Below are 13,898 nucleotides of genomic sequence, written 5' to 3'. Positions count from 1 at the left end.
TAGGTAGAGTCAGCTTAGACAAGGTGGCTCGAAGGGTGGTGGCACACGGGGTGTTTTGAACCGGTCTTCGGGCCATTTTTAAGCAGTCCGTTTAAAAAACGCATGCAGTGTTTCCGTTTTTGTCTATTTTTCCCTATTATAATTATCATAATTGGGGGGAAATGGACCAAAATGGATGCGTTTTCAAAAACGGATACGTTTTTAATGGATTGCTTAAAAACGGCCCAAAAACAGGTTCAAAACTCCATGTGTGCCACCGGCCTGAGGGTGCAACCAGACGTTCAGTGTTTCCGATGCAGTTTTGAAGCCAAAAGCAGTTATGTATCATAATGGGTGAGGACTTATCATTAAGAATTGCTGCTCTTCCTCTATTTTCACTCCACTCTGCTTTGGACATCAAAAACTGCATCTGAAAAACTGAAAGTGTGGCTGCACCCTTAGTGGGCATGATTGGTAGAACGAGATCTAAAGTGCATAGCTGTCCACACTGTATTACATACAATGTAAAGCACTTCTGTGGACTCCATCAGCCACTTAATAGTTAAATGAAAAAAATCTGGCTACAAATTTCTTTGTGAACCCCATGCCTCAAACAATCTCTGCAGCGTGTATATTCCCTGTCAGGTGGAGACAGCCACTTGTTTGTTTTAACACAACTTTCCACCTGAATTGAATGAACACATGAGCACCAGGGTAACCTCCGACAGCTACTGAGCAAATGCATGGCCGTTCACGCCTGAGCAACCACGGGGAGTGTGTCTAAAAGGGCAGGACTACCCTACAGCACTTGTCTCCTGTGCTAGTCATATCTGCATTCTCCTGTTCATTTCGGTGCAGACTTGTACTTAATAAAATAAAATGAGAATTCGGTGCCCTGACCTACTCTGAATGGCACTCAGTCATTCAATGTGATCCATTTTTAACCTCTGCTATTAGAAATAGGTGCCTATAAGTCACAGTAATCTTACATAAAATCTCTCATCAGACATGATTCATGTTACGTTACTAGAAGGGTTGTTAGGAAAAGAAGAGAATAAGAACGTAGTAAATTTTAGTAAATGTGTAGCAGCATTGTGCAAAACTGCACTGTACTACTTATTCTATACATACATGCTTGTAGAAATGGGGGATTGTACAGCAGTTTTCTTTAGTGTTCCTTCCAGTCTAGACATGAAGGTGGATCAGTGTTTCCCTGAACAGTTTTTGTAGGTAACAAATGCATAGACTTCATGGTTGTACTGACCTTGTATTATGTCCTTCATAACAGCAGAAAGAAGAAGCCTCTACTGCCCCCTAGTGTGGAAATGGAAACATTCGTTAAATTCTTACTTGTCATAACTTTCATTTTTCTAATAAAAAAAAATGTATAAAGGTTAGAAATGAAACTTCCGATTTGTCCATCATTACTCTGCATTTGATATAATGGTTCTGTTTATGCTGAACTTGTAGAACTACTTTTTAACTCCTCCACCTAACACAATGCCAAATGCAGTGAAAATGATGAAAAAACACATTTGCATCGTTTTCTTGTGGGCTTAGATTTTACGGCTTTCACTGTGCTCCCCAAATTACATGTCTGCTTTATTCTTTGGGTCGGTACGATCACGGGGATGCCAAATTTGTAGAGGTTTTATAATGTATGGCAGTATATGGGGATTTTCCACCTCATTCATTGAAATGTGCAAATCGCACATTGTAATGAATGGGTTAAAACGAGACAGCCTCGGGACTCAATCGTCACTCCCCGATGAAGTCATGGGACAGCTTTGCCTACCGTAATCAACAGGATAACACCCGCGATTGGTGCTAGCACCAATTGCAGGTGCTTCCAGTTAGTCCTTGCTTCTATATGCAGCAAAGACTTACCGACTATAGAGAGGGCTCAGCCTGTGAGCCCTCTCCATGTAGCTGCACAGACACACGCCGTACTATTACGGTGCACATCGGCAAGGGGTTAAAAGCATTCATATGAATCAGGACAGCATGCTTGTAATTGGCCGATCTACTGAGTCACATGCTTGAGACATCACTCAAGGTCCTATTTTCTTGCATTCCTCTCCCAACAAGCTTCCTGTCGTCTTTAGCTGTTCTATACGATTTCCCATGGTTACCAGGAAGCTTGACAAATGGAGATTAGCCTGGGTGGACAAGGTAAAAGTTGTACTTTAACCCCTTAAGGACGCAGCCATTTTGTAGCTTAAGGCTCAGCCCGATTTTTTGGATTCGGACTCGCTTCGCTTTATATGGTTATAACTTTTGAACACTGTTACTTATCAAAACGATTCTGAGATTGTTTTTTCCCCACATGTTGTACTTCATTTTAGTGGTAAATTTTGGCAGATAAGTTTTGCGTTTATTTACAAAAAAAAAGAAAATATGATAAATTTTTTGAAAAATTTGCCATTTTCGAAATTCTAAATCATTGCGTTTTCATGTTGCTGAATAACATTTCCCATTTGTCTACTTTACATTTTCATAATTTCTGAAATGTCTGGATAATTTATTTTGATGTCACGCGGCTTACAAATAGAATAGCGCTTTTCCGGATTTTCAGAATTGACTATTTTGGGGATAAATACAGTTTTGAATGAAATTTTACATATTTAGCATCAAAACCCCCTATATAACCAACCCATTTTCAAATCTGCACCCCTCAAGCTATCAGAAACAGCTTTTACGAAGATTGTTAACCCCTTGAGATCTTCATAGTAATTGAATCAAAATGGAGGTGAAATTTAGAATGGTCATATTGTTCCCTTATACGTTCATTTAGCACTAAAATTTACACATTTCCAAAATATAAAAAGAGAAAACCCACCATACAATTTGTTCTGGAATTTCTCCTGAGTACAGAGACCCCCCACATGTGGCTGTGACTTGTTTTATGGGGGCACAGCGAGGTGCAGAAGGGAAGGAGGGCGCTGCAGCTGCCAGGATTTTAGTTTCCTCATTGGCCCCTTTTGAAGGCTATAAAATTTTCGCTTTTTCGTTATTGGGGCCATGTGACGGCATTTTTTTTGCGGGACGAGATGCTTTTTCCATTGTTACCATTTTGGGGTTGGTATCACCTATTGTTGAAAATTTAGGAACTTTTTTTGAGGGCAGGAGTAGAAAAGCATCAATTCTGTACTGGATTTTTTACTTTTTTTTTTTTTTTTGGTGTTCACCGTATAGACTAATAATCATGTTATCTTTATTCTATGGGTTGATACGATTACGGGGATACCAGACATGAATATATTTTCTTACGTTTTACTAAATTTGTCAAACAAAACCCTAATGTGGGGAAAAATCTATCATTTATGCATTGCCGTCTTCCAAGTGGCATAACATTGTTACTTTTTTGGCTACGGAGCCGGTTGATGGCTTGTTTTATGCGGGACATGTTTTACTTTGCACCAGTATCATGTCTGAGTTCATACATTGCATTTTTTTGTGGGATTGAAAAGGTAAAAATCATAATTTTTGGAGGGTTTATAACAGTTTTTTTTTACGGCGTTTATCGTGGGGGTTCAATAATGATTTACTTTTATTCTACGGGTTGTTATGGACGCGGTGATACTATATATGTGGGGTTTGTGTTATGATTTAGACTTTTTTTTGAGTTATATGTCTCTTTATATGTTTTGGGAGTTTGGGGCATTTTTAGTGATTTATGACTTTATTTTTTTATTGAATAACTTTTTTTTTTTTTACTTTTTCACTTTTATACCATGGGACATGAACAAGCAATCTTCTGATTGCTTCTTCATGATAATATTCTGCAATACTGATGTATTGCAGAGTATTATCAGTGTCAGCCTATACACTTGCATAGGCTGGCACTGTGCCAGTAAGATGACGTCACAGACGCCATCTTACCGGCAATTCTTGCAAGTAACTCTGGGGTCCAGATCGGACCCCAGAGTTGCTATAGCAACGATCTGCGCCCCCCGAAAACGGTTCGGGGGGGCGATCGTGGGGGAAAGACCCCCCAAAGGCATGTTAGATGCCGCGGTCGCGCTGACCGCGGCATTTAACGGGTTAAGCACCCGCGATCGGAGACCACCGGAGACCACCACAGAAATTATAAATACTGCTTCAGAAACCAAATACTGCATTCAGAGCAGACAGTAATACTGGAGACCCCACAGCAGATAATTATACTGGAGACATCATTGGACTCTGACTGACAGAAGGGTGCTGTTGCAGGTTGTGCACCCCTTTTCCAGCTAAGGCTACACTCACACACACATATGGGGGGACGTATATACGGCCCCCATACGCGGCAATGGGCACACGGTGCCCTACAAGAGCGGCATGTGTACAGCACCGTACCTCTCCGTACTTGGGAGAACGATAGGACATGTCCTATCTTTTGCCGGAATACGGCGCCGCGTGCCATATATTACCATGAAGAGGGGCTCCTCTTCTCAACCCCGTCATGTGCCTGCCATGCTACGGTATGGCGGGCACACGTCTGTGTGAAGGTAGCCTAAAATGGCTATGTACTATGCTTTATGTATGTGTTCAGTAGTGAAGCTCCTCTGTGTCAGATCAGGAGAAAAAGTTACTGAGAATTAATGCCTTCACTAATCTTAGAACTCCTACGGAAGGACTGTGGAAGAGTTGGAGTCCTGTCCATTTTGGTGAATCAGGGTTAGGGAAATTTTGGCTTAGCGACTCTTCAGCCCTTCTGTATATGTTTTTGTGATGGTATTCTAAGAATGTGTAACTCTGCAGTTATATACATTTGTAGTGATTTGCCATGTAATTGATATGTGTCCCATTCTTCCCTCTGCAGCCACAGCCCGTTCAGACAGCATAAAACCAAAGATAAACATGAAATTGACAGGATGACCCTCACTATGGTAAGATACTGAATTGTGTTGTATAACCATTGTATCACGTTCTTTTGGATCTGTAATCCTCAGTCCTCTCTGAGTAGCTTGGTGGAGATCAATGTTATGAGGTCTCCCATATATAGCACACACAAGTAGAGGAGAATCTGCTCATAACTTTCTCCCATACAAAATCATAAAGGACAAATTTAAAATTGTGGGAGAGCAGGAAAAGAAGATGAGGAGAGGAGGCAAAGTACTCCATTGTTATGTATTAAAGTAGTTTGCAGAAATCAATATACATCATTAACTATGTATGTAAAATGTCCAGGAAAGGGTGCTATACCCTCCTGCTTCTGATGTGTGAGATGAAATATTGCTCTGTGTGTTTGTGTATTTTTCATTTCCTTGTAAATTGCAAATGATTTCTTCTACTTCTGAAACATGTCAAGAATGTGGAACTGCCGGACTCCTTCACTCCAGAACTAAAGTCCCTTTTGGAAGGTCTTCTCCAAAGAGATGTGAGCAAGAGACTTGGCTGCCAGGGAGGCAGGTCTGTATATACGGTATTGTGAATGCACAGGGTTATCCCATATACACTATAGTTATGGCTACATATGCACCACCCCTTTAAGTAACTTGCTTGTCTTGTAGAAGGTGCTTGCCACGTACAGAGATAGGGGATGTTTTTCAGTTTTTTTTTGTTTGTTTTTAAAGCTTTTGAAATCATCATCTCCCCTTTTATCTTTGAGTCATCAGATCCTTGCAGACATTTTATAAAGTATGAGTAATCTGCTCCATTAGCTCCACAGTAAAGTGGGTACTTAATAATTGTTAAACTAAGAAATCTTTCAAATAGAATTCTTTCCAGCAGCAGGGAAAGCGCATTTTATTCACGGTCAAATGGACATGAACGTAGAGGACCCATAAAGGTCATATTAACTTTATTTTCTATTTCTAGTGCCCTGGAAGTTAAAGAGCATCCATTCTTTAAAGGCATTGACTGGCAGCAGGTGTATATGCAGAAGGTAACACAGCAAATCACTTTCTGTATATGTATAATGCCATGTATACTCATTATGCAGAGGCTTAAAACGTGTTCAGACCTGGCCCAAAATGTATAGTTCTGTCAATACTCCAAAGCACCATAAAAGGGGTTTCTTCATTGTCGGAGTGGACCAGGATTAATGCCAAGGCCTGCTTTAGGTTGGGGGGGGTGGGCAACACCAGGGTGCTGTTTTGCTTTCCTGGAAACACTGAAACATAGCAGTGGAAGTAGTTGGGTCTGTGTTACTGATACAGGGGAGAAGCTGTAATTACACCTAAGTATTCCAATGACTCTCAACATGTGATCAGTGAGAGGTTCGGGTGCCAATACAAAAGTGTGCCATCTATGAGATGTAGTGACCACAGGGAGCATTATCTCTTTACTATGCTATTGAATGTTATATATGTGATGCTTAATATTCACTTTCACAATATTATCTGTAAATAACAAGAGAGCAATACCCCACACGCCCAGAAAACATGAATCTGCCGCAGTGCTGTAAACTACTCACACACCAGAAGTTATTGTAATTATGTGTACACTATAATTATGGTGCCCCCTGTGCCCTCTAATTGTTATTACACTGTTTACATCAGCAATACAGCCAGAGTCGCTCCGTGTGATGTGGATCCTTCTGCAATGTAATTCAAAGGTTGCATCAGATCTTATCAAATGCCAGGGCAGTCTGTCATTAAGCCCCGCTGTTGGCTTCCACTGAAGAGATGAATATTTGCAGAAAATAGATAAAAGTATAAAAGTGGATGCAGACGGAGATTGTCAAAATCTAATTATACAATGTGTTCTTCTAGTATCCTCCTCCTCTGATTCCCCCTCGAGGAGAGGTGAATGCAGCTGATGCCTTCGACATTGGGTCTTTTGATGAAGAAGACACAAAAGGAATTAAGGTAACATATGGTGCCACTGTTGTCTGATGTATTGCCTTTCCTAAACTCTGTCAGTGATTTTACAAAAATGTTTGACTAATAGAAGGTACAGTCGAAATGACAGGTCAGTTGAGTAGGGCTCTATTCATGTTAATGTCATGGCTTTAGATGAAAACACAGGCATGACGGCTATGGCTGTGCAGAATGATTCATACAAAACCCATCCTTCAGGTTATTTTCAGACTCAAACAGACTCTAAACAGAAGCTCTGATGGGAAATCAAAAACAAGAAGCCTTAATAGACTAAACAAAACCTAAGACAACTCCTGCCCAGATGGAGCATATATGGGAATCAGAGTGTATACCTGCTCTGGGTATCATCCATGATTGCCCATGATGTGGCCTTCTGAAAGAATGTTTTCTCTGTTCCCTGCTTTGCAGTGATGATATTGTGTCCTTACATCAATAATGCAACATATTTAGAAGCAATACTGTAATAGAATGCGTTTTGCTATTAGCAGTATTAGCATGTATTATTTATCTTCTTAAGGAAAATAACACAATTAATACACCTACTGTGTGCCCATTTATAACCTATACTGCAAATTGAAGTCCTCTATCGCTTGAACAGTCAAATTATATACCGTATATACTCGAGTATAAGCTGACCTGAGTATAAGCAGAGATACCTAATTATTGACTCCAGTATAGGCCGAGGGTAGATAATGCATTGGTCCCTGTCTGCCCCCAGTATACAGCCAGCCAGTGCATGCCCCCCAGTATACAGCCAGCAGCCCCTGCCCCTAGTATACAGCCAGCAGCAGGGGGGGGGGGGTGGCTTAGTGGCGCCGGCAGGTGAGTGCACTTTTTTTTAATAGACTCGAGTATAAGCCGAGTTAGGGTTTTTCAGCACAATTTTTGTGCTGAAAAACTCGGCTTATACTCGAGTATATACAGTAAATAAGTACATCCACATATGTACCTGTGTTAATAAAACATCTATTTGTGTTCCATCGACTGTAGCCACTTCCCTTTTCACTAAATTTTTGCCCAGTTTTTCACTCCAACTGCATCTTCAGGTTCAGATGGACATTGCTTTTAATTTATTTTTTTTACTTGAGCTCTGGAAAGTGTACACTGCCCTTTCAAACATTTATCAATTTTGCCAGACCTTCACAATCTGTACCCTTCTGGCAGTGTCTGTATTCATCTCTTTTGCTCTCAAATGATAACAGATTACAGGCGGTCTCCAACTTGGCGACACCTGACTTACAGACGCCCCCTAGTTACAGACGGATGCTTTACTTAAGTCCCAGGCTGTAATGATCAGCTGTAACATGTCTGTAATGAAGCTTTATTGATAATCCTTGTTCCCATGACAGCACAAATTTTTGAAAATCCAATGGTCACAGGGGCAAAAAATATTTTTTCTGGAGTTACTATTATAAAATATACCTGTTCCGACTTGCATACAAATTCAACTTCAAGTACATACTTAAAGTACCAATCTGCCTGTATAGTGTATTTTCACGGTGATAGGTTCTCGTCCTAAGGGGCAGTGCTTCTTTAAACTGTTTTAATAGTGGTGGGGGTTGCAGAAATGAAAATATATGAAGATAAATGCTGAATACTTGCATATTTCTAACCACGATCATGTAATACATGTGACTTCTCTCTTTCTAGCTGCTTGATAGCGATCAGGAGCTGTACAAGAACTTCCCCCTGGTGATATCTGAGCGTTGGCAACAAGAAGTTGCAGAAACGGTTTATGAAGCTGTCAATGCAGATACTGATAAGATTGAAGCCCGGAAAAGAGCCAAAAACAAGCAGCTGGGTCATGAAGAAGGTGAATTTTGTTACTGTGTTCCCAGGGGAATGTTAGTATGTGCTGCACAAAAAGGGAAGATTAGTACACGTGCTTAGGGGATATTTCATAAATCTTGGATCTTTAAAGAGTTGGGTTCCATAATGCAGCTTGGTGGGGGGAAAAAGGATTAAGTCAGCCACAAATTATGCAAGTTCTCCCACACAAAAAATGAGTGTAACTGACATCATAGGCAGACCTCAACTATACAAGACAAAATGAGAAAACAAATCCAGAAAATCGCATTTTTATGATTTTTAAAGAATTTATTTGCAAATTATGGTGGACAATACAATAACAAAAGTTCATCTCAATACTTTGATATATATTATTTGTTGGCAATGACAGAGTTGAGACATTTTCTGTAAGTCTGCAGAAGGTTGGCACACACTTGCTGGTATGTTGGCCCATTCCTTCATGTAGATCTTCTCTAGAGCAGTGATGTTTTGGGGCTGCTGCTGGGCAACACATACTCACACCAAAGGTTTTCTATGGGGTAGAGATCTGGAGACTAGCTAGACCTTGAAATGCTTCTTACAAAGCCACTCTGTTGTTGCCCTGGTGGTGTGCTTAGGATCATTGTCATGCTGAAAGACCCAGCCACGTTTCATCTTCAATGGTCTTGCTGATGTAAGGAGGTTCACGGTAGGTGAACTGCTGCAGCTGGCATTCACTCCACTCCAGGCACGACCAGTTGTGATTCTACCAAACAGTTCTACTTTAGTTTCACCTGACCATATAGAACATCCAAATGCTCTCTACCAAACTTCAGACAAGCCCGGATATGTACTGGCATAAGCAGAGGAACACGTCTGGCACTGCAGGTGCCAGGTAGCCTTTGTTACGATTGTCCCAGCAGATCATTCACTACGACCCCCGTGTGGTTCTGGGATTTTTGCTCACCGATCTTGTGATCATTGTGACTCCACGATGTGAGATCTTATGTACAGCACCTAATCGAAGGAGATTATTGGTGGTCTTGTATGTCTTTAATTTTCTAATTATATCTCCCACAGTTGATTTCTTCACACCAAGCTCCTTGCCTATTGCACATTCGGTCTTCCCAGCCTGGTGCAGGTCTACAATTTTGTTTCCGGTGTGCTTTGAAAGCATTTTGGTCTTTACCATAATGGAGTTTGGAGTGTGACTGTTTATGCAGAAGTTCAAAGTTATAAGAAGTTCAAATGGGAGCCAATTTGTTTCACATTTTGACTCTCATATTTGAGGTCTACCTATGTTGTCAATTACAAGCCTCTCTCATCTAAATACTAAATAGTTTTTTTCCCCCACTTTACATACTCTTGCATTTCCATCATCCCATTAAAACCCAGACTCTCATTGTACAGCTGAACTTCTATATTAATCTGTCTTTCATAGATTACGCACTAGGAAAAGACTGCATTATGCACGGCTATATGCTGAAGCTGGGAAACCCATTTTTGACTCAATGGCAGCGGCGCTACTTTTACCTCTTTCCAAACAGACTTGAATGGAGGGGAGAAGGAGAATCTAGGGTAAGGTCACAAAATGCATGGTTATGGGAAGATTTGCAATTGACACCCACCAAAGATATTTGATAATTAGAGGTGTCTCCATCAGTTATCTTATCATCAGATCTTAGTTTTACAATCCAGTAGCACCATATGTCATGAAATATTAACTGGTTCTAGTGGTCATGTAGACATGCATGTCACTACTGCAGGTGACAAGGATCAGTGAACCATCCTCATTATTCTCATAATGACTTTGGGTAATCTTTTCTTTTCCTCATACTGAACTGCACTGTGATCAGAGGCTGAGTCACTAGACTTGTACAGCAGTAGTGACAGCTCATTGATGATGTTGTTTCTTATTTAGGAACCCTGGCGTACATATATAAAAAAACATCACCTGGTAAGGTACTAGTGATTCAAGTCTAGGATGTTCCTTTTAGTATAGAATCTTCCTGTAGCATAGTTGTAAACCAAAGTCCCCTTTCCTAATATTAGGTATTGTCTGAGTTTTGTTAAAAAAAAAAGTATGTCTACAGAGAAATACACCACAAAATGTTGGGACTGTTTGCACTGTGTATATTCATCCCTCCCCCTTGTTGTTTCCTCCTGCTTTTTTTATAAAAATAATTTATCCCCCTGCACAGATCATAGATGTCAAGACTAGAGAGATGTATCTGATGTACATTTAATATATTTTCTTGTTTTCCTGCATGCAGCAAAATTTATTGACAATGGAACAGATAGTGTCTGTGGAAGAAACTCAGATTAAGGATAAAAAATGCATCTTGTTGAGGATTAAAGGGGCCAAGCAGTTTGTCCTGCAGTGTGAGGTAAGAATATAGACTGAAAAAAACTATACAAGATCAAAACGTGACGTTGTGAAATGGGAGGGGGGGCATATGCAGTTTGGCAATAAGAACAGCTCTTTTATGGTACAGCACTATCCGTTTTATTCTTGCTTCTATAAAACAAAATTATTGGAACTGGATCCCATTCGAGCAAAGTGACAAATGTTTGCAGAAAGGAAAAATGTATCTCTAGAACCAAACCAGATACAAACATTAAAGATACTGTATACTTCAATTCTTGTATTTGAATTCCACTGTCCATTAATGGTCCTGAGTGCCATTTAATGCTTTTTTTCTGTTCTGAAAGGTAGGGAGCATGCGAGGAGTCAGGTAATTGGAGAGAGAAGCACTTTGCATAGATCAATAACAGATTTAATATACAGAACTATGAAACGTACCTTTTTAGAGCAAAGTTTGTTTAAAGGAGTTGTCCAAGGATAAAAAAGATATATACTGTAGGGTAGACTGTAAAAGTAACACAACTATTTTATTCTCTGCTACCTCTGCTCCCTGTGCTCCTGTTCAGCCCCAGTAACTGCCAGTTCCGTGTTTGTATACAGAGGTTGGCGGAGATGTGGTAACCACAGCCTTGAGCCTGCTACAACTTGAAACTCCTGCTGTAGCAGGCTTATAGCTGTGGTCGGGATGGCACAGATGTATAGAATCAGAGACCCTGCATTGACCGGTGGTGCAGTGGGAGAGGTGAGTATAATAGCTGGCGACCCTTTAATGGGGACTCTAGCAGATCAATCCCTCCAACAAAAAAAGAAATTTATAGAAAGCTGATGAATGGTTTCAAACTATGTTGCACTTGTTTTTACAGAGTGATCCAGAGTTTGTACAGTGGAAGAAAGAACTGACTGAAGCTTTTACCGAGGCACAGAGGCTTTTACGTCGAGCTCCAAAGTTTCTGAACAAGTCCCGGTCTGCAGTTGTAGAGATCTCCAAACCACCACTTAGTCACAGAAATAGCAATGGCCTTTAGGTGGCAGGAAAGGACCAAGAAAACATAGGGATAACTACTTCTAACACCTTGACCAAGGTCCACAGCTTTGTTATTAGTTACTTGTATGGTCCTCAACAGCAAGGTGTACATAGAAGAAGCTTTGAGAGCCTGCATCACACATTATCTACTGAAGACTGGTCTTAATCGCCGGAAGTCTTGAAGGGGTCATGAAGCTTGAGGCAATGAAGAGATGAATTTTCACTAACCGAAGAGTTATGAAAGTTGCCAAATTTAGTGATTGCTCATCATTCAGTTGCATCAGCTTATCCTGAATGGCCTGTGCTGAGGAAGCAGGGCATCCTAGCCTTGCTCTTTTGTTTTTTTGTTTCTAATCTTGGCATATGCATGCTTTCGTGTATGCCAAGCAAGAATATGAAATGGTTTTTGCAGTAGTTGCTTTTATGTTATTTTTATGTCTGAAATTCTACATATCCCTGGATGTTTTTAGAAGGGATTTACGTGTCACAAGAATGTTTTCAAGATGATAGCTTTCCTGAGTGTTGCCATAATTGTCCCCTGAATACCTTTGTTATCCCAAATTGCACTGTTGACTTTAACTGGCAGTGTGATGAAATGGTTATGCACTTCAAAGTAATGACTTTAATCTGTCCTGTGGTTACAAGATGTAGATACTTCATGGGAAATCATACCGAGAATAATCACCCAGTTCTGTGTCTTCACCAATATCGTGGCTACCACTGTCTGGCCGTGGATGAGGATAGAAATATTCTAGTAGAGTCATTATTGGTGAAAAGGAGTGCATGGTAGCTTTGTCCACTGTTCTGTTAGCCACTTAGCAAGTTTAGCACAGTTCTTAAACAATCTCATTCTACAGATACGTTTACATTTGCTATGAAGACAACGTTTGTTTTTTCAGGTCAATTGCACTTATTTTTATTTTAAATCAAATTTATGCTGAAGTTTAATAATGGGTGAGAACGTTGGGGAACCCTGGTACGTGTCATGCTGTAATCCTATCAGTCTATCAGAAAGTCCTGTCCTTGCCCTTCACATGGCCAATGTTGGGCTTCTCCTGCTGTCCTTCTGCAACATCAAAGCCACAGACCTATGAACATTTATAGTAAGACTGTGCATCCGGTCAACTAAGGAAGGACAATCCGTCTGATCTTTTGTTGCTACCTACTACATACATCTGTGCTAGGTTGGAACAAGCACTCACTGGAAATGGCATCTCGGGCTGAAGGTGACTCTACGTCTCAGTTGTGGCTTTCACCACGCATTTTAGCATCCCACATTTGATTTTACCAATGAAGTGCAAAGTGCCAATGGACTCAAACACTTCCCAGATACACATTCCCTATATTTAACAGAAGCTTGTTAATATATTTGTAAATATTAATTTAAGAATTAGTTACATGGGAAGACATGCAGAGCGTTGCGATTTCTGCACCTACATCTGCCGCTGTGTTTTGCATAGTTTCAGTTCTTTTGAATGCCTTTTCGCTCATCATAAGCATTCTCCTTGGTTTCCGTAAATGCAGTGGTATGCCATTTCCATGGGCCGATTTGAACCACTGGGGGAAGTGTTAGGAATGTGATATATATTTTTAGCGTAACAGAAGTAAAATGGTTTTTGGTTAAGCTTAACTGAAGTACTGTGAAGTATGAATCCATGTTTGTATTACTATCACATGCAGTGTTTGGCAATTCTTGTAACATTTAAAGGGAACACTGAAACCCATTTCAATGGTAGCTTACTCATAACCCAACAGTGATGCAAAATATCAAATGCAACAAGAAATGGTTACAAGATAATCTTCATTCTTTTTAGTTTCTATGTGTTTATTAAAGAATGTAGAGACATTCTGGCTTATCTGCCGAGGACAAAGTACATAATAGCATCATATCTTTCTTACTTTCCAAGGTGGCGGTGAGACCATGAACTGAAGACCTAATGAGAGAACATGGGATATT

The 13,898-nt window shown here is 40.3% G+C and overlaps 1 protein-coding gene across 3 annotated transcripts in view; it reads left to right on the top strand.

Moving 5' to 3' along the window:
- Positions 1-13,688, top strand: part of GRK3 (G protein-coupled receptor kinase 3) — a 159,309-nt gene extending 145,621 nt beyond the window's left edge. For 2 of the 3 annotated variants that reach the window (XM_072147052.1, XM_072147062.1), the window contains exons 14-22: positions 4,784-4,850; positions 5,273-5,373; positions 5,782-5,848; positions 6,678-6,773; positions 8,436-8,598; positions 9,994-10,130; positions 10,474-10,509; positions 10,826-10,939; positions 11,781-13,688. In XM_072147052.1, coding sequence (XP_072003153.1) covers positions 4,784-4,850; positions 5,273-5,373; positions 5,782-5,848; positions 6,678-6,773; positions 8,436-8,598; positions 9,994-10,130; positions 10,474-10,509; positions 10,826-10,939; positions 11,781-11,942 — 943 coding nt within the window. In that variant the 3' untranslated portion in view covers positions 11,943-13,688. The remainder of the gene's footprint in view (positions 1-4,783; positions 4,851-5,272; positions 5,374-5,781; positions 5,849-6,677; positions 6,774-8,435; positions 8,599-9,993; positions 10,131-10,473; positions 10,510-10,825; positions 10,940-11,780) is intronic. The other variant, XM_072147071.1, reaches the window with a different exon arrangement.
- Positions 13,689-13,898: the final 210 nt, after the last annotated feature.

This window comes from Engystomops pustulosus, chromosome 1 (assembly GCF_040894005.1).
Source record: "Engystomops pustulosus chromosome 1, aEngPut4.maternal, whole genome shotgun sequence".
Taxonomy (NCBI): Eukaryota; Metazoa; Chordata; class Amphibia; order Anura; family Leptodactylidae; genus Engystomops; species Engystomops pustulosus.
The sequence above is the reverse complement of the archived record's forward strand: the minus strand, read 5'-3'. Positions and strand labels throughout refer to the sequence as shown.